The following is an 18,953-nucleotide window of genomic DNA, read 5'->3' as shown; positions in this document are numbered from 1 at the left end:
GGGAGAGCAGTGACGAGCCAGAATGGCCAATGGGATCCAGGGAGCTGAAACACGCTGAAGAACGTGCCCGAGCATCAACAATTCTTAGCCCTTCTTATACAGTCCTGCTCATGTTCAGAACCCGTCATGGACATTCGCACACTCACTTCAATACAGGGGAACTCCCTGGGACCGGGGGTGCTCAGGGCAGCCCTTGCTGGAAATGCCAAGGTCAGGGCAGGCTGCAAGAGGGAGAGCAGATACCCACCTGGCTCGGGAGTAACACTGAAGTTAAACCTCCCAACCAGTCACAAACTGAGCTTCTGATTCCCACACTGGTTATCAAGAAGCAAAAGAAAAAAAATCACCCAGCCCCCTTACTGCATTCCAGTCTCTGGCTCCCAATCAGCACCTAGGACCAATACAGTGAGAAGTTATTTTAAACTCTGCTCACATTTACAAAATGTTCTTCTGACCTCAAAGGGCCGGCCACATTGCCAGGTCAGTATTAGGTTGGCTCTTACCCACAATCCCATGCTGCAGCCAATTCTTTATTGTCTACAACTAAAGGTTTATTATAAAGAAATAGGAAAGAACAAGAAGAGAGTTGTTAAAGGTAAAACAGTCACATACAAAGACTTCAGAGTCCATAGATCAGGTTCTTAGCAGTACTGGTGAGTTTGCTGGCTTGAAAGTTCCCCTGGAACATCCCCAGCTGGGATGGGCCAATCAGTCCTTTGTTCAGAGCTTCAGTTTGTAGCAAAGTCCCTCCAGAGGTAAGAAGCAGGATTGAAGACAAAATGGATAAGATACAGCTGCCTTTTATAGTCTTTTGCCATGCAACCTGTGCTTCCTTTGTTTCAAACACAAGCTGCCCAGCACATGGCTTGAAAGTAGGGTAACTAGATGTCCTGATTTTACAGGGACAGTCCCAATTTTGGGGTCTTTTTCTTATATTGCCTCCTATTACTCTCCACCCCATCCCGATTTTTCACATTTGCTGTCTGGTCACCCTACTTGAAAACCTTAGAGTTCTATCCATAGGCATGTCCCTGCCTTGCTAAGTCATAAGATGTATCTGTCTTCTCTCAATGGGTCAATTGTTTAGCGGATGGTCCTTAACAAGCCATCCAGCAGGCTAGGGAGTGCTGATGTCAAATTGTCTGGGGGTGACACCCAGAAGCATAGCACAAGTTTGAAATACAGACATATCTATAACACATAATACAAAAGGCGATACAAACATATAAACAAGATTATCATATCTGGCAAATCACAATATTTTTGCAGATATTTTACATGGCATAACTCATTGCAGTTTTACAATACTGGTATTCATAATAACCTAAGAGCAGCAAAGAATCCTGTGGCACCTTATAGACTAACAGACATTTTGGAGCATGAGCTTTCATGGGTGACGAAGTGGGTATTCACCCACGAAAGCTCATGCTCCAAAACGACTGTTAGTCTATAAGGTGCCACAGGATTCTTTGCTGCTTTTACAAGTCCAGACTAACACGGCTACTCCTCTGATACATAATAACCTAGTGTCCCTCAGATTCCATACAGCATCACACCCCCTGAAACGACATTCGTTAGTAGATTAACATTTCCCGTGCCTGCTCAGACAGAGACAGCAATGAAAAGATGGGGCGAGTGTGGGGGGGAACAATTTTTTAAAAAGGATAAACACCCAGTTAAACCAACAGGACAAAACGACAAATCATGTCAAACAACCTAATAGGTTTCTTTGACAGATAAGCCTTTGGATGAGGGGAAGCAGTAGATGTGGTATAGTTTGACTTTAGTAAGGCTTTTAAATGGCACTTACAATTAAAAAGGTCATTGAAAAGTTTTTAAACTAAGAGCTGGGGGAAGCCGTGGTTCGGACAGAGACATCCCCTAGGGAAGGATCTACTAATGGAGATTCTCTATGTCCTAGTAAGGAGGAGAGGATGGAAGATGATAAAATACAAGTTGGATCTGATGAGAAACAGTCAAATGAAAAAAAGTGTCATTCAATTACATCATGTAATGGCAGACAGCTAAATAGTGACAAGTTTTTAAAGTGCTTATATACCAATGCTAGAAGTCTAAATAATAAGATGGGTGAACTAGAGTGCCTCGTATTAAATGAGGATATTGATATAATAGACATCACAGAAACTTGGCAGAATGAGGATAATCAATGGGACAGTAATACCAGGGTACAAAACATATCGGAAGGACAGAACAGGTTGTGCTGGTGGGAGAGTGGCACTAGATGTGAAAGAAAGCGTAGAATCAAATGAAGTAAAAATCGTAAATGAACCAAACTGTACCATAGAATCTCTATGGATAGTAATTCCATGCTTGAATAGAATACAGCGGTAGGGCTATATTACCGACTACCTGACCAGGATAGTGATAGTGACTGTGAAACGCTCAGGGAGATTAGAGAGGCTATTAAAATAAAAAACTCAATAATAATGGGGGATTTCAATTATCTCCATATTGACTGGGTACATGTCACCTCAGGCTGGGATGCAGAGATAAAGTTTCTTGACACCTTAAATGACTGCTTCTTGGAGCAGCTAGACCTGGAACCGACCAGAGGAGAGACAATTCTTGATTTAGTCCTAAGTGGAGCACAGTATCTGGTCCAAGAGGTGAATATAGCTGGACTACTTGGTAATAGTGACCATAATATAATTAAATTTACCATCCCTACCTGTCAAATGCCTGGGACAGACAGACTGCTCCTGCTCTGGGCAGCCTTTATATATGGCGGAGCCTGGCCCTGATTGGCTGTCTCCAAACTGGGCCCTGATTGGCTCCCAATAAGCCCCTCTGTGATTGGCTCCCTGTCTGCACAGGCGCCCTAGCCTGCCGCAGCCCACTCTCACAGGGAGTGGGGCAGATCACCCCACTACAAGTGCCAAAAGTGAAATCTCTGCAAACTGCATGGAAACTTTTTAAAGACACCATAATAGAGGCTCAATTTAAATGTATACCCCAAATTAAAAAACAGTAAGAGAACTAAAAAAGAGCCACCGTGGCTAAACAACAAAGTAAGAGAAGCAGTGAGATACAAAAAGGCATCCTTTAAAAACTGAAAGTTAAATCCTAGTGAGGAAAATAGAAAGGAGCATAAATTCTGGCAAATGAAGTGTAACAATATAATTAGGAAGGCCAAAACAGAATTTGAAGAACTGTTATCCAAAAACTCAGAAAGTAATAGCAATTTTTTTTAAAGTACATCAGAAGCAGAAAGCCTGCTAAACAACCAGTGGGGCCACTGGACGATCGAGATGCTAAAGGAAGCACTCAAGGATGATGAGGCCATTGCAGAGAAACTAAATGAATTCTTTGCATTAGTCTTCACAGTTGAGGATGCGAGGGAGATTCCCAAACCATTCTTTTTAAGTGACAAATCTGAAGAACTGTCCCAGATTGAGGTGTCCTTAGAGGAGCTTTTGGAACAAATTGATGAACTAAGCAGTAATAAGTCACCAGGACCAGATGGTATCACCCAAGAGTACTAAAGGAACTCAAATGAGAAATTGCAGAACTACTAACTGTAGTCTGTAACCTATCATTTTAAAATCAGCTTCTGTACCAAATGACTGGAGGATAGCTAATGTGATGCCAATTTTTAAAAAGGACTCCAGAGGTGATCCTGGCAATTACAGGCTTGTAAGCCTGACTTCAGTACCAGGCAAACTGGTTGAAACTACAGTAAAGAACAAAATTGTCAGACAGATAGATGAACATAATTTGTTGGAGAAGAGTCAACATGGTTTTTGTAAAGGGAAATCATGCCTCACCAACCTAGCAGAATTCTTTGAGGGGGTCAACAAGCATGTGGACAAGGGGGTTCCAGTGGATATAGTGTATTTAGATTTTCAGAAAGCTTTGACAAGGTCCCTCACCAAAGGCTCTTAAGCAAAGTAAGCTATCATGGATGAGGCAAGGTCCTGCTAACTGGTTAAAAGCTAGGAAACAAAGGGTATGTCTACGCTATGGGATAATTCCGATTTTACATAAACCGGTTTTATAAAACAGATTGTATAAAGTCAAGTGCACGCGGCCACACTAAGCACATTAATTCGGAGGTGTGCGTCCATGGTCCGAGCCTAGCGTCGATTTCCGGAGCGTTGCACTGTGGGTAGCTATTCCGTAGCTATCCCATAGCTCCCGCAGTCTCCCCCGCCCCTTCGAATTCTGGGTTGAGAGCCCAGTGGCTGATGGGCAAAAATCATTGTCACAGGTGCTGCTAGGTAAATGTCGTCAGTCATTCCTTCCTCCGGGAAAGCAACAGCAGACAATCATTTCGCGCCCTTTTTCCCTGGATTGCCCTGGCAGACGCCATAGCATGGCAACCATGGAGCCCGTTCAGCTTTTTTTTTTTTTACAGTCATTGTATGTGTACTGGATGCCGTGGACAGAGGCGATACTCCAGCGCTACACAGCAGCATTCATTTGCTTTTGCATGATAGCAGAGATGGTTACCAGTCATTCTGTACCGTCTGCTGCCAGGGTAATTTGGCAATGAGATGACGGTTATCTGTCCTTCTGTGCTGTCTCCTGCTATCATGGGTACCCCTGGCTGAGGTCGGCTGGGGGCACAAAAGCAAAACTGGGAATGACTCCCCAAGTCAATCCCTCCTTTATGGTTTCTAAAAATAGAGTCAGTCCTGCCTAAAATTTGGGGCAAGCGTACTAGACAAGCAGTGTATCAGAGAGTACAGCTGCTCTGTGTCAGGTCCTGCAGAAATGATGAGCTACATGCCATTCACGGGGGGTGCCTCTGCAACAACCCCACCCATTGCTTCCCTCCTCCCCCAACCTTCCTGGGCTACCGTGGCAGTGTCCCCCCCATTTGTGTCATGACGTTATAAAGAATGCAGGAATAAGAAACAGTGACTTGTTAGTGAGATAAAATGAGGGGGAGGCAGCCTCCAGCTGCTATGACAGTCCAGGCAGGACATTAAGCGGTGTAGGGGAGAGGAGCGGAGCCCAGCATCCTGCTGCTATGACAGTCCAGGCAGCACAGAATCTTTTCTTTACACCAGAAAGGGAGGGGGCTGATGGAGCTCAGCCCCCAGTTGCTATGATGAATACGGTTACCAGCCGTTCTGTACTATCTGTACTATCCTAAAAATAGGAATGATTCCTATTTTTACCCAGGCGCCCCTGAGGCCAGCCAGGGGTATTCAGCAGTTATCAAGCATGTACCATCTGCCACCAGGGAGGGAAGAGGAGCGGATACTGCTCTTCACTGCTGCAGCATTGCGTCTACCAGCAGCATTCATTAGACATAGGGTGACATTGAAAAAAGTCAAGAAACGATTTCTTTCCCTTTTCTTTCACGTGGGGGGGAGGGAGTAAATTGACGAGCTATACCCTGAACCACCCCAGACAATGTGTTTGACCCTATAGGCACTGGGAGCTCAGCCAAGAATGCAAATACTTTTCGGAGACTGCTGTGGACTGTGGGATAGCTGGAGTCGAATGGGTATAAACTGGATATTAAGAAGTTTAGACTTGAAATTAGACGAAGGTTTCTGACCATTAGGGGAGTGAAGTTCTGGAATAGCCTTCTGAGGGAAGTAGTAGGGGCAAAAGACTTTCCTGGCTTTAAGACAAAGCTTGATAAGTATATGGAGGGGATGTTATGATAGGATCGTTAATTTGGGCAATTGATCTTGAATTACCACCAGACAGGTCTGCTCAATGGTCTGCGGGGAGATGTTGGATGCGATAGGTACTGAGTTGCTGCAGAGAATTCCTTCTTGGGTGCTAGCTGGTGACTCTTGCCCACATGCTCAGGGTTTAGCTGATCGCCATATTTGGGGTCGGGAAGGAATTTTCCTCCAGGGTGGATTGGCAGGTGCCCTGGAGGTTTTTCGCCTTCCCCTGCAGCATGGGGCACGGGTCGCTTGCTGGTGGTTTCTCTGCAGCTTGAGGTCTTCAAACCATTTTTGAGGATTTCAACAACTCGGTCCTGGGATAGGGGTTGTTATAAAATTGGATGGGTGGGGTTCTGTGGCCTGCCTTGTGCAGGAGGTCAGACTAGATGATCAGATTGGTCCCTTCTGACCTATGAGTCTATGAGTCTATGAGTCCTCAGTACCCCCTCCCTCCCTCCATGAGCATCCGTTTGAGTTTCTGGTTTCCCGTTACGCTTGTCACGCAGCACTGTGTAGCCTGTACATTTTTTTTCCAAATGCTTTGGCATTTCGTCTTCTGTAATGGAGCTCTGATAGAACAGATTTGTCTCCCCATACAGCGATCAGATCCAGTATGTCCCGTACGGTCCATGCTAGAGCTCTTTTTGGATTTGGGACTGCATTGCCACCCGTGCTGATCAGAGCTCCATGCTGGGCAAACAGGAAATGAAAATCAAAATTTCGCGGGGCTTTTCCTGTTTACCTGGCCACTGCATCCGAGCTGAGATTGCTGTCCAGAGTGGTCACAGTGGTGCACTGTGGGATACCGCCCGGAGGCCAATACCGTCGATTTGCAGCCACACTAATCCTAATCTGATATGGTAATACCGATTTTAGAGCTACTCCTTTCGTTGGGGAGGAGTACAGAAACCGATATAAAGAGCCCTTTATATCGATATAAAGGGCCTCGTAGTGTGGACGGGTACAGCGTTAAATCGGTTTAACGCTGCTAAAATCGGTTTAAACGCGTAGTGTAGACCAGGCCAAAGAACACTGGATAAATTCATGGTGGTTAAGTCCATAAATGACTATTAGTCAAGATGGGTAAGGAATGGTGCCCCCAGCCTCTGTTTGTCAGAGGATGGAGATGGATGGCAGGAGAGAGATAACTTGATCATTGCCTGTTAGGTTCACTCTCTCTGGGGCACCTGGCATTGATCACTGTCGGTAGATTGATAGTGGGCTAGATGGACCTTTGGTCTGACCCGGTACGGCAGTTCTTATGTCCTTATGTTCTTATGAATAAATGGTCAGTTTTCAGAGTGGAGAGAGGTAAATAGAGGTGTCCCCCAGGGGTCTGTTCTGGGACCCATCCTGTTCAACATATTCATAAATGATCTGGAAAAAGGGGTAAACAGTGAGGTGGCAAAATTTGCAGATGATGCAAAACTACTCAAGGTAGTTAAATCCCAGGCAGACTGTGAAGAGCTACAAAAGGATCTCACAAAACTGGGTGACTGGACAATCAAATTGCATTTATCGACATTGAATTTCATCTGCCAAGTAATGCACATTGGAAAACATAATCCCAGCGATACATACAAAATGATGGGTCTAAATTAGCTGCTACCTCTCAAGAGATTTTGCAGTCATTGTGGATAGTTCTCTGAAAACATCCACTCAATGTGCAGCGGCAGTCACAAAAGCAAACAGAATGCTGGGAATGATTAAGAAAGGGATAGATAATAAGACAGAAAATATCATATTGCCTCTATATAAATCCATGGTACACCCACACCTTGAATACTGCGTGTAGATGTGGTTGCCACATCTCAAAAAAGATATATTGAAATTGGAAAATGTTCAGAAAAGGGCAACAAAAATGATTAAGGGCATGGAACGGCTTCTGTATGATGAGAGAATAATAAGACTGGGACTTCTCAGCTTGGAAAATTGACAACTACGGGGGGATATGACAGACGTCTATAAAACCCTGACTGGTGTGAAGAAAGTAAATAAGGAAGTGTTATTTACTCCTAATAACACAAGAACTAAGGGTCACCAAATGAAATTAATAGGCAGCAGGTTTAAAACAAACAAAAGGAAATATTTTTTCACACAAAGCACAGTCAACCTGTGGAACTCCTTGCCAGAGGATGTTGTGAAGGCCAAGACTATAACAAGTTTCAAAAAAGAACTCGACAAATTCATGGAGGATAGGTCCATCAATGGTTATTAGCCAGGATGGGCAGGGAAGGTGTCCCTAGCCTCTGTTTGCCAGAAGCTGGGAATGGGCAACAGGGGATGGATCACTTGATGATTTCCTGTTCTGTTCATTCCCTCTGGGGCACCTGGCATTGGCCGCTGTTGGAAGACAGGACACTGGGCTAGATGGCCATTCTTACGTTTTGATACTGTCTCACATGACCTTCTCATACACAAACTAGGGAAATACAACCTAGACGGAGCTACGATAAGGTGGGTGCAGAACTGGTTGGAAAACGTTCCCAGAGAATAGTTATCAGTAGTTCACAGTCAAGCTGGAAGGGCATAATGAGTGGGGTCTCACAGGGATCAATACTGCGTCCAGTTCTGTTCAATAGCTTCATCAATGATTTAGATAATGGCATAGAGAGTACACTTATAAAGTTTGCAGACGATACTCAGGTTACTCAGACATCCCTGGGGTAGGAGCCCCTCTAAAGGGCAGCAAGGTTTGACCTCTGGAAACCCCATGTCAAGATGAGGACAAAATGGCACAAGCAAATGTGACAGGCCTCCATGCCCTGTAAGCAGAACAAGATGTGGGGAGAGAGGTGTGAGGGGTGAAGGTAGGTGTGGGGAGAGGGGTTATGTGGGGAGAGGGTATGTGTAGGGAGGAGAGAATGCGTGGGGGGTCAGGGAATGTGAGTGTTTTAAATTACTGGGGACCCACTAGGGATCTGAAAACAAGTTCTCAAACTCCCCTGGATTAGATGCTTCTACCCCAGGCTCAGCCCTGAAGCATCTGCCCGGTGCTGGAACCGAACTGTTTGATCAAATATTCCAGAAGGGTTTGCTGCCCGCTCTTCCCACTGGCACAGCTGCTCTTTCAGGCACCAGTGGGGACCTGGACCGTACATGCTGGGGTACGCAGGCTGTTCTGCTATTTCCATCCCGACGCAAAGCAGGAAACACGGCCAGGCTTCTTCTCATGCTACTTGGGAGAGGTGAATGTGTAGGAAAACCAACCAGACTTTTGGGTACTGCTCCAAACTGGCCCCAAGCCCCACTACCCAGGGTACTGTCAGGTAGAGGAACAATCCCTTCCACAAGGAATCTGCTACCAATCAAACTCCGCAGCACATTTCAAACAAAACGTTTCACTGCTCGAGATGGGTCCAACCCCCAAGTTCTGATCCAGAGCTGGAGTCTCCCAGCATTCGGTCAACAGGGCGATTTGGTTTTGCAGACAGAATGACATGCAGGGCGTAAGGCATGTGTCTCCCGTGTCAGGTGATAGGCACTCCCATTGCTGTACATGGATCAATGTAAGTTTCCCCCCGACAGACCCTGACAAGGCCAATGTTCCCAGAAGTGACTAGTGATTTTGGGCGCCCAACCTGAGAGGTCTTAAAAGGAGCCTGATTTTCACAAAGTGCTGAGCACCTGCCCTCGGAAAATTAGGGCCCTTTAAGATTTCTCAGCCTGAGCACTGAGAAACTTGGGCATCTTACCTAACTGATACCTTCTAAAAGGCCACGGTCCCTATGGTTACCAACAGGATTGTGAGCGTCCACCTAGAGCGGCAGGAAGCGACTCCACATTCTCCTCAGCAGCCTGTGTTGCCCCTTTCTAGCCCAGGTACAGCAATAATAATGATCCGTTGCCTCTGTTGCAAAAGGTTTCTGGTCCAAGTGTGCTTGTGCGTATGTGCACCGTCAGATGCAGGATCTAAGGTATCCCTAGTGCTGTTCTCCCCCCGCTGCCTGTTGACATTTCAGTGTTTGGTTAAGGCTCCTTCAGGGATGACATGATGCTGACGTGACATAATTAAGTCCGACACCGTGATATTTTCAAAAGAAGTAACTTTGTCAAACCTTTAATTCTATGTGCTCCTTGGCTCGGCTTCCTGTAGAATGTGTGATAATCGTTCATGGTTCTTTAACATCCTGGCCGGTTGGGTTACATCAATCATGCAAAGATTAGCCAAGGACATTTGCATTTTAGGGCACAGGAAGAGAAAACCACCTGACCCTTTCATCTAAGGATCTCAAAGCATGGTACAAGCAGGGCCGGCTCCAGGGTTTTTGCAGCCCCAAGCAGCAAAAAGCGAAAAAAAAAAAAAAGCCGCGATCACAATCTGCGGCACTTCAGCTCTACCACCGCCGCTTCGGTCTTCGGCGGCAATTCGGCGGCTGGTCCATTGCTCTGAGAGGGAGTGAGGGACCGGCCACCGAATTGCCGCTGAAGAGTCGGACTTGCCGCCCCTCTCCATTGGCCACCCCAACCACCTGCTTGCTGAGCTGACGCCTGGGGCTGGCCCTGGGTACAAGGATGGATCAATTACACTTCACAACCCTCCGCCCCCAGGAAGGAGGCAAGTCTCATTATAAACTATCACCACAGGGTGAAAGACATCCAGTGCTGGGGCCCACCCAAAGGCCTATGCACCCCTTAGACTCTCCAAACATGACCCAAGCGGGACTTCAGGCCATGTCCACACTAGGCAGAGAGGTGCCTTTTGAACACGTGTTAACTACCACACATCAAAATCCTAGTGTAGGCAAGGCAAGGGATCATTTTAATACGTGTTAGCTGGCCAAGATAAACTCCTAGTGCAGAGTCTTGGGGGAAGAACAAATATTGTGCCCTGGAACAAATATGAAGGGAGTGTCCCAGCTGCTCTGTACGGAGGGTGTTTAATCACCTCGAGTTAACTGGCCATCAACTAGCTCCAGGCAAAAAACTCTCCCGAAGATGAGCCCCTAACTTACAGCAGCCTCCCTGGTACTAGCCCCATGGGCTGCACCTCAGCCCCCAATCCCACAGCAGAGAGCACTACCTGGGACTGCCTTGCCCATCCCCCACATTCCTGACACATCTCCCTCTGCTGGGGCCTGTATCTATTTTGCACAGGGGCAAATGAATACACCAGGCAGCGGGGGTGGGGGCAGGGAATAATCAGGCCCATGTGTGTTTACATCAACGTGCAAAGTCCCTGCTCTGCACACACTTCCCTGCATGTGCGTGTCCGGGCTGTGGGGGTATCACATTCTGCTTCAGGGAGAGTCACAGGTGAGCCATGATAAGTTTTAATGCAATGCTGGATTGCCCTTTGACCTTCTCCTTGTGCCCACTGCAGTAACCCCTCAGGATCTGCCCCGAGGGCCTCATGTCCTCCCAGGGAGCCTCTGAAGGAACACTTCACCCCGCAGTGTCCGGTGAAACACAGGCTGCTGGGCCCTATTATGCTGATTTGATGACACAGCCTTGCTGGCGTGACACTGACAACAAGCTGCTGGTCAGAAGGCTCGGGTTTGACAGCAGGGCTGCTCTTCCCAAAGACCACTTGACATTACATCACCGACCAGGGCAACTGCACTGACCTGCCTCAGGGTGCCCTCTGCTGGGCTGAGAGCCCGTTGTGCCACTGGCCAGCAAGGGCCAGATTCGGAGACCCTCACTCAGGTCGAAGGGTGCCTGATTTCACCAGGGTCTGGTGGAGCTCACACTCCTTCCCGAGTCCCACAGCACCAGTGCAGCAGCTGCCAGCTGAGCTCTGTGCTGAGAGAGACCAGGGGTGCCTGGACATGGAGGCCGAAGTCGCCGCTCCGCTCTGGGCTGGGCTTGTGTGGAGAGGACTGCCCTGCCGCTGTCCATATTGTATCCCCCACAGGGATAAACTGAGGGCTTCTCTCTCCACAGGCTGGCACCTCCATCAGCACTCAATTCACACACCTGTGTGACTCCATTTCAGAGACACCGACCAGCCTGCTCATCAATAAATATGGGCTCCTCCTGTAATATCTGCTCTGGTGAGATCTGCTCCAGGGCCTCTTCCCTACTGGGTTCAGTGCCCTGACCGACACCTCCTGTGATCTAGCATGTCCCTCACTGCACCTCAGCTAGGCAGGGGATGGAATGGTGGCTGTGGCATTTCTTCACGTGCTGCATGTGTGCCCTGTCCCCCCCAGAGACTCCCCTGTGACTGATCCCCTCCTCCAGTCTAAACAGCCTCTGAACACACCAGCTTTGTTTGCAGTTGCATTCTCTGTTGCCCCTGAATAGGATCATTCCCCAAACCCCATTTTTTAAAAAAAATGGTCCCATGTCATTCGGCTCCTGACCTGCTGTTTGCTGCTGTTTTTAGCTGTGTTGTATTTAGTCATCCAGCAGTAAAAGGCTTGAAAGAGAACTAAGACAAAGTTGTCTCCAGGAAATTAATATTGTGTAATGTGGTTGTAAAGTGTGTTTCATTTCTCCCTCTAGGGGCTAGACGTTATTGTGGATAACAGCTTACTACTGCTAACCACTATTGAAGCTACTGCACCTTTAGTTCAAGAGGCAAAACTGTTTTGGTGTCAAAGGTCCCAACTTCAAACCTTACCGGTAATAACAGTGAGGATTATTATAATATTTATTTGAATTACAGTGGTCCCTAGAGGCGCCAACTGAGATCAGAGCCCCATTGTGGTAGGCGCTGTACAAACACATAGTGAAAGCCAGGCCACACCCTGCCCTGAAGATCTTATGATCTAAACCAGGGGTAGGCAACCTATGGCACGGGTGCCGAATGTGGCACACAAGCTGATTTTCAGTGGCACTCCACACTGCCCAGGTCCTGGCCACTGGTCCGGGGGGCTCTACATTTTAATTTAATTTTAAATGAAACTTCTTAAACATTTTAAAAACCTTATTTACTTTACATACAACAATAGTTTAGTTATATATTATAGGCTTATAGAAAGAGACCTTCTAAAAACGTTAAAATGTATTACTGGCACGCGAAACCTTAAATTAGAGTGAATAACTAAAGACTCAGCACCCTGCTTCTGAAAGGTTGCCGACCCCTGATCTAAACAGACAAGACAGTCGAAGGGTGGGAGGAGAAACAGGGATGAAGAGATTTGCCCAAGGTCAATGATGCAGCAGGTCAGTGACAGAGTAGAACAGAACCCAGGTCTTTTGAACAGCAGCCGTATGTCCTAGACAGCCATCCCTAATGAGCCCCATGGCACAGCGGGGTTTTGCTTTGGCTACTGAAAGAAAGAGCAAGGAACCTCGGCATGTTTCCCCCCTTTTTACCCCCCTTTCTCAGGAGCTGTGGATGGTCTCCAGCCAAGCTGCAGGCGCAGCACAGAGCTCCACACACACATTCACACTCCTGCCCGAACAGAACAAAGTGGCGCTGGCTGGTTTGAGGGCTCATGGAAAAGCAAGAACTTTGGGGATGCACTTGGGGTTCTTCACGGCAGGCAAAGCACTCCACAAATGACAGCCGTGGCGCAGGCTGCACCGCGAAAGGGGTTTTAGTCGGGAGAAGGGGCAGGCGTTCTGCCCGGTGACAAGTCAGGCTAACCAGCCATGTGCCTAACAGACAGAATTTCCCTGCACAAATCTGTGCCTGCTGATTGCAGGCTGGTGAAAATAGCAACATTTCAGCGCCAGACAAGCTCCGGGGATATCTGTGTCCCAAGCATGGAGTGAGCCTGGGTTATTTCACCCAGCACTTTCCAGCATGCACATGGCTCAGCGAGGGCAGCCCAAGGAGAAACTAACTCTGGGCGGTGTCAGGCAGCCCCATACCCGTCCCAGGGGGTTTCCAGTGAGAGCCCACCACTGGCAAGTGCTAAGTGACTCTGATTGGTGTCACCGGCTGGGCATGTTCTGAAACCCAGCCGAGGGGGGAAGAAAATCTGCAGGGTCTGTTCTTTGGAAACCCCTGTAAGGTGTCCCGGTGCCACCCAGCACCGTTCCCAGCACTGGGACGCGCAATCTCCTCTTTTTAACCCCCCCACCCCATTGCACCGGGAATTGTCTGGGTTTCCTGCCCCTTCAAACCTCCCCGTTCCCCACTCGGGATCTGGGTGCCCAGCCTGATCGGGAACAAGGCAGCTCACCGGACAATTACTCCACGGATCAGCGCCCCAAGTTCTGACCCAGGAGCCCCAGGGCCAGGCGGGTGCCTGATTCCTGCCAGCCCAGCCCCGCCGCGCCCCGGCCAGCCGAGATCCCCCACCCCCGCCTCGCTCCTCACCTGGGCAGCGGCGACCCCTGCAGACATCTCGCTCCCCGCTTCTCCCGGAGCCCGGGCCGGGGCTGCAGCCGCTGTCCGCTCGCGCGGCGCGGTCTCGGCCTCTCCCGGGGGCTGGGCGCAGCCGGGCGGCACAGGGGCGTGGGGCGCCCACGCAGGAAGGGGGGAAGCTCCGTGGGCAGAGCAGCCGCTTGTCATTGCCTCCCTCCCTGCGCGGGAGCAAAGCATCACTGGGAGCGGGCCTGCCCCCTGCCCGGGGGGACTACAGCTCCCAGCAGCCTCCCCGCGCCGGGGCGGAGCGCGCAGCCCTGGGCTGGGGCAGTCCCGGGGGCTGGGACCCTGCGGCGGCACCGGGCGCTCCACACGCTGCAGCCTGCAGCGCCGGGCCAGGCAGGCGCGCCCGGAGCGGGGCCGCCTTGGAAAGGAAACAGATCAACGCGCTGCCCTGGGCTCGGATCACCCAGGGGTGCCCGGCTCGGGGCGCAGGGATCCGGGGCTCTTGTGCGGCTGTCGGTGGCCACTTGCTGCCACTCTCTGGGCCAAGTGGGTGTGGGGGTCTAGGATCTGCTCCAGGGATGATTTGGGGGCAGCTCTCCAGCCGGTTAGGCAGGAGGTCGGACTAGATCAGTGGTTCTCAAAAGTCTGTGACATAGCAAGCCTCTGAGTGCGATCTCCCTTATAAACTAAAAACACTTTTGTATATTTAACACCATTATAAATGCTGGAATGCAAGCAGGGTTGGGGTGGAGGCTACAGCTCAGGACTCCCCATGTAATAACCTTGCAACCCCCTGAGGGGTCCCAAACCCCACTTTGAGAACCCCTGAGCTAGATGATCAGGCTGGTCCCTTCTGGTTTTGGGATCAGTACATTTTCTGCCCCTCTAGCCATAGACTTTAAGGTCAGAAGGGACCATTATGATCATCTAGTCTGATCTCCTGCACAACGCAGGCCACAGAATCTCACCCAACCACTCCTGGAACAAACCCCATACCTATGTCTGAGTTACTGAAGTCCTCAAATTGTGGTTTGAAGACCTCAAGATGCAGAGAATCCTCCAGCAAGTGACTCGTGCCCCATGCTGCAGAGGAAGGCAAAAAACTTCCGGCTGGGAACTGTCTCACACGCCTCCAGCCTGGCAGGGACATGCCACCCCTCACGCAGACATATTGATTCCTTCCCTCCCTCAGGCACTGATGCGAGTGGCTCTGCTAGGCCTGTCAATAAACATTATAAGGAATCAAGCAGCAGCAGTCAGTCCAGAGAGACCCACTGGCTGCAGCAGCTGAGGGGTGTCAGTGTGCACATCCTCCACAGGGGATAGCTTAGCCCATCACAGACACCTCTGTGGGCACCATTGAGGAAGGAGGTAGGGCGTGAAAAACACTTTTAGCCCATAAAATCACACCTAAGACATAAAAAGGGTGATAAAATATTGTGCATGACCATATACAGCCAGGAAGGGATAATCACACCCCACACAATCATTACACATGGGTCATCCAAACTGCTGTGAACACACAGACCATAGACTCTCGGGCCTGGTCTACACTATGAGTTTAGGTCGAATTTAGCAGCGTTAAATCGAATTAATCCTGCACCTGTCCACACAATGAAGCCATTTTTGTCGACATGAAGGGCTCTTAAAATCGATTTCTGTACGCCTCCCCGACGAGGGGATTAGCGCTGAAATCGACATTGCTGGTTCGAATTAGGGTTAGCGTGGACGCAATTCGACGGTATTGGCCTCCAGGAGCTATCCCACAGTGCACCATTGTGGCCGCTCTGGATGCAATCTGAACTCAGATGCACTGGCCAGGTAGACAGGAAAAGCCCCGCGAACTTTTGAATTTCGTTTCCTGTTTGGCCAGCGGAGAGTTGATCAGCAAGGTGACCATGCAGAGCTCATCAGCACAGGCTTCTGCCTCAGGCTGCTCTCCCAGTCGGCAGCACCGCGTGGTCGCACCTACCCCAGCCTGCCCCTTGCTCCCATGGCTCATAAAGGCTGGACAGTAGTAAGGAGCAGTTCAACTATAGGCTGAGCAAGTGAATAATGGTGGTTCACTCTACTTCCCTGTAAGCCAACCACCCTCCTCTCCCCCCTTTGATCTCTGCTTGCAGAGGCAATAAAGTCAGTGTTGTTTCAAATTCCTGCATTCTTTATTAATTCATCACACAAATGGGGGGATAACTGCTAAGGTAGCCCGGGAGGGCTGGGAGAGGAGGGAAGCAACGGGACTGTCACCTGATGTGCTGAATTTGCCTCTGAGCCCATTTTCCCTGCTAGCTGGGAATTCAGAACCCTGCCTTGTTGAGCCAGACATGCTAGACAGCTGCAAACACAGACCTAGGTCTGGTCCAGGCCCCCAAAGCTGCAGACTATAACCAAAAACTGCTCAGCAGGTCACTTCTCTCCAGCACCCAGACACCCAGTTCCCAATGGGACCCAAACCCCAAATAAATCAGTTTTACTCTGTATAAAACTTATACAGGGAAAACTCATAAATTGTCTGCCCTCTATAACACTGATAGAGAGATATGCACGGTTGTTTGCTCCCCCAGGAATTAATCACTTACTCTGGGTTAATTAATAAACAAAAGTGATTGTATTAAGTATAAAAAGTAGGATTTAAGTGGTTGCAAGTAATAACAGACAGAACAAAGTAAGTTACCAAGCAAAATACAACAAAACATGCAAGTCTAAATCTAATACATTAAGAAACTGAATACAGGTAAATCTGACTCTTAGAGATGTTCCTATAAGCTTCTTTCACGGACTAGACTTTTTCCTAGTTGGGGCCAATCCTTTCCCCTGGTACATTCCTTGTTCCAGCTCAGGTGAATGGCAGCCCCCTTTGTTCTGTTCCACCCCCTTTTATAGCTTTGGCACAAGGCAAGAATCCTTTGTCCCTCTCTGGGGTCACACCCCTCCTTCTAAATGGAAAAGCACCAGGTTAAAGATGGATTCCAGTATCATGTGACATGCTCACATGTCCTGTGAGCCCCCATCTATTCTTCCAGGACCGGCTGCATGCAGGTATGCAGTGGAGTCTTGCAGGTAAACAGAGCCATCCACAGTCAATTGTCCTAGTCAATGGGAGCCATCAAGATTCTAAACCACCATTAATGGCCAACACTTTGTATAATTACAACAGGACCTCAGAGTTATGCTACATATTCCTAGTTTCAGATACAAGAACGATACATTCATACAAATAGTGTTCAAAAAAAGAATTAGACAAGTTCATGGAGGACACGTCCATCAATGGCTATTAGCCAGGATGGGCAGGGATGGTGTCTCTAGCCTCTGTTTGCCAGAAGCTGGGAATGGGCGACAGGGGATGGATCACTTGATGATTCCTTGTTCTGTTCATTCCCTCTGGGACACCTGGCATTGGCCACTGCCAGGAGACGGGAAACTGGGCTAGATGGACCTTTGGCCTGACTCAGGGTATGTCTACATCTACAATTTTGCAGCGCTGGTTGTTACAGCTGTATTAGTACAGCTGTATAGGGCCAGCGCTGCAGAGTGGTCACACTTACAGCAACCAGCGCTGCAAGTGGTGTTAGATGTGGCCACACTGCAGCGCTGTTGGGCGGCTTCAAGGGGGGTTAGGGGAATGCGAGAGCAAACCGCGGGGAAGCTGCTGGGTAGCGGGAGCCGTGGCTGGGGGTCACACGGGGGGTCCTGCTGGGTAGGGGGAGCAGTGGCTGGGGGGTCACACGGGGGGTCCTGCTGGGTAGGGGGAGCCGTGGCTGGGGGGTCACACGGGGGTCCTGCTGGGTAGCCACTGCCCCTTCCCCGCGGTTTGTTCTCGCGTTCCCGAACCCCCGTGCAAGCAGGTCTCCTTCCCAGCGGTTTGCTCCGGTGTTTTTTGAACCCCCGTGCAAGCAGATCTCCTTCCCCGCAGTGTGCTGTCGCGTTCCCCGAACCCCCCTGCAAACCACGGGGAAGGAGATCTGCTTGCACGGGGGTTAGGGGAACGCGAGAGCAAACCGCGGGGAAGGAGACCTGCTTGATTACCAGAGAGGCTTCCTCTGGTATGCTGGGATACCTGTTTATTCCACGGAGGTCAAGAAAAACGCTGGTGAGTGTTTACACCTGATGACCAGCGCTGGATCCTCTACACCCGAGTTTCAACGGGTGTACGGCCAGCGCTGCAAACAGGGAGTTGCAGCGCTGGTGATGCCCTGCAGATGTGTACACCTCCTAAGTTGCAGCGCTATAACTCCCTCACCAGCGCTGCAACTTTGTGGTGTAGACAAGGCCTCAGTGTGGCCGTTCTTACGTGCTTATTTGTGTGCACATGCACGCAGAATCAGTGCTCTGTGTGTGTCAGTTCTGTGTGTATGAGTCTGTATCAGTGTGTGCTGTGTGTGTGTGTGCCTAGTCAGCGCTGTGTGTCAGTGCTGTGTGCGCTGTCAGCTGAGCTCTGTCAGTATGTGTCGTGTCAGCTCAGTGCTGTGTTTGTGTCAGTGTGAGTGCCTACTCAGTTGTGTGTGTGAGTCTGTGTCAGTGGGTGTCGTGTCAGCTCAGTCCTGTGTGTGTGTGAGCTCAGTCTTCGGCAGTGCTCTGTGTGTGTGTGTGTGTGTGTGTGTGCGCGTGCTGAGTCAGTGCTGTGTGCGGATAGGTATGTCAGTGTGTGTGTGAGCTCTGTATGTGTGTAAGCTCAGTCTGAGGCAGTGCTGTGTGTGTGCGCTGACTCAGTGCTCTCTGTGTGTGTCAGTGCTGTGTGTGGATAGGTGCAGAGTCTGTGCTCTGTGTGTGTCTGTGTTGCTGTGTCAGTGTGTGTGTGAGAGCTGTGTGTGTGAGAGGGAGGGCTCTGTGTGTGTGTGTGTCAGTGTGTGTGTGTGTGTGTGGTGTCAGTGTGTGTGTGGATGGGTGCAGAGTCAGTGCTCTGTGTGTGTCAGTGTCACTGTCAGTGTGTGTGTGTGTGGGGGGTTGTCAGTGTGTGTGTGGATGGGTGCAGAGTCAGTGCTCTGTGCATCACTGTCAGTGTGTGTGTGGGGTGTCAGTGTGTGTGGGGAGTGTCAGTGTCAGTGTGTGTGTGGATGGGTGCAGTCAGCGCTCCGTGTGTCCCTGTCAGT

The 18,953-nt window shown here is 49.5% G+C and overlaps 1 protein-coding gene across 1 annotated transcript in view; it reads right to left on the bottom strand.

Annotated features, from left to right (window-relative positions):
- Window positions 1-13,952, bottom strand: part of LOC127045807 (protein KRBA1-like) — a 42,930-nt gene extending 28,978 nt beyond the window's left edge. Inside the window, exon 1 of the mRNA XM_050942433.1 lies at window positions 13,870-13,952. Within this exon, the coding sequence (XP_050798390.1) occupies window positions 13,870-13,896 (27 nt within the window). The 5' untranslated portion in view covers window positions 13,897-13,952. The remainder of the gene's footprint in view (window positions 1-13,869) is intronic.
- Between the last annotated feature and the right edge of the window lie 5,001 nt (window positions 13,953-18,953).

This window comes from Gopherus flavomarginatus, chromosome 2 (assembly GCF_025201925.1).
Source record: "Gopherus flavomarginatus isolate rGopFla2 chromosome 2, rGopFla2.mat.asm, whole genome shotgun sequence".
Classification (NCBI taxonomy): domain Eukaryota; kingdom Metazoa; phylum Chordata; order Testudines; family Testudinidae; genus Gopherus; species Gopherus flavomarginatus.
This window is presented reverse-complemented; position numbering and strand designations above follow the sequence as displayed.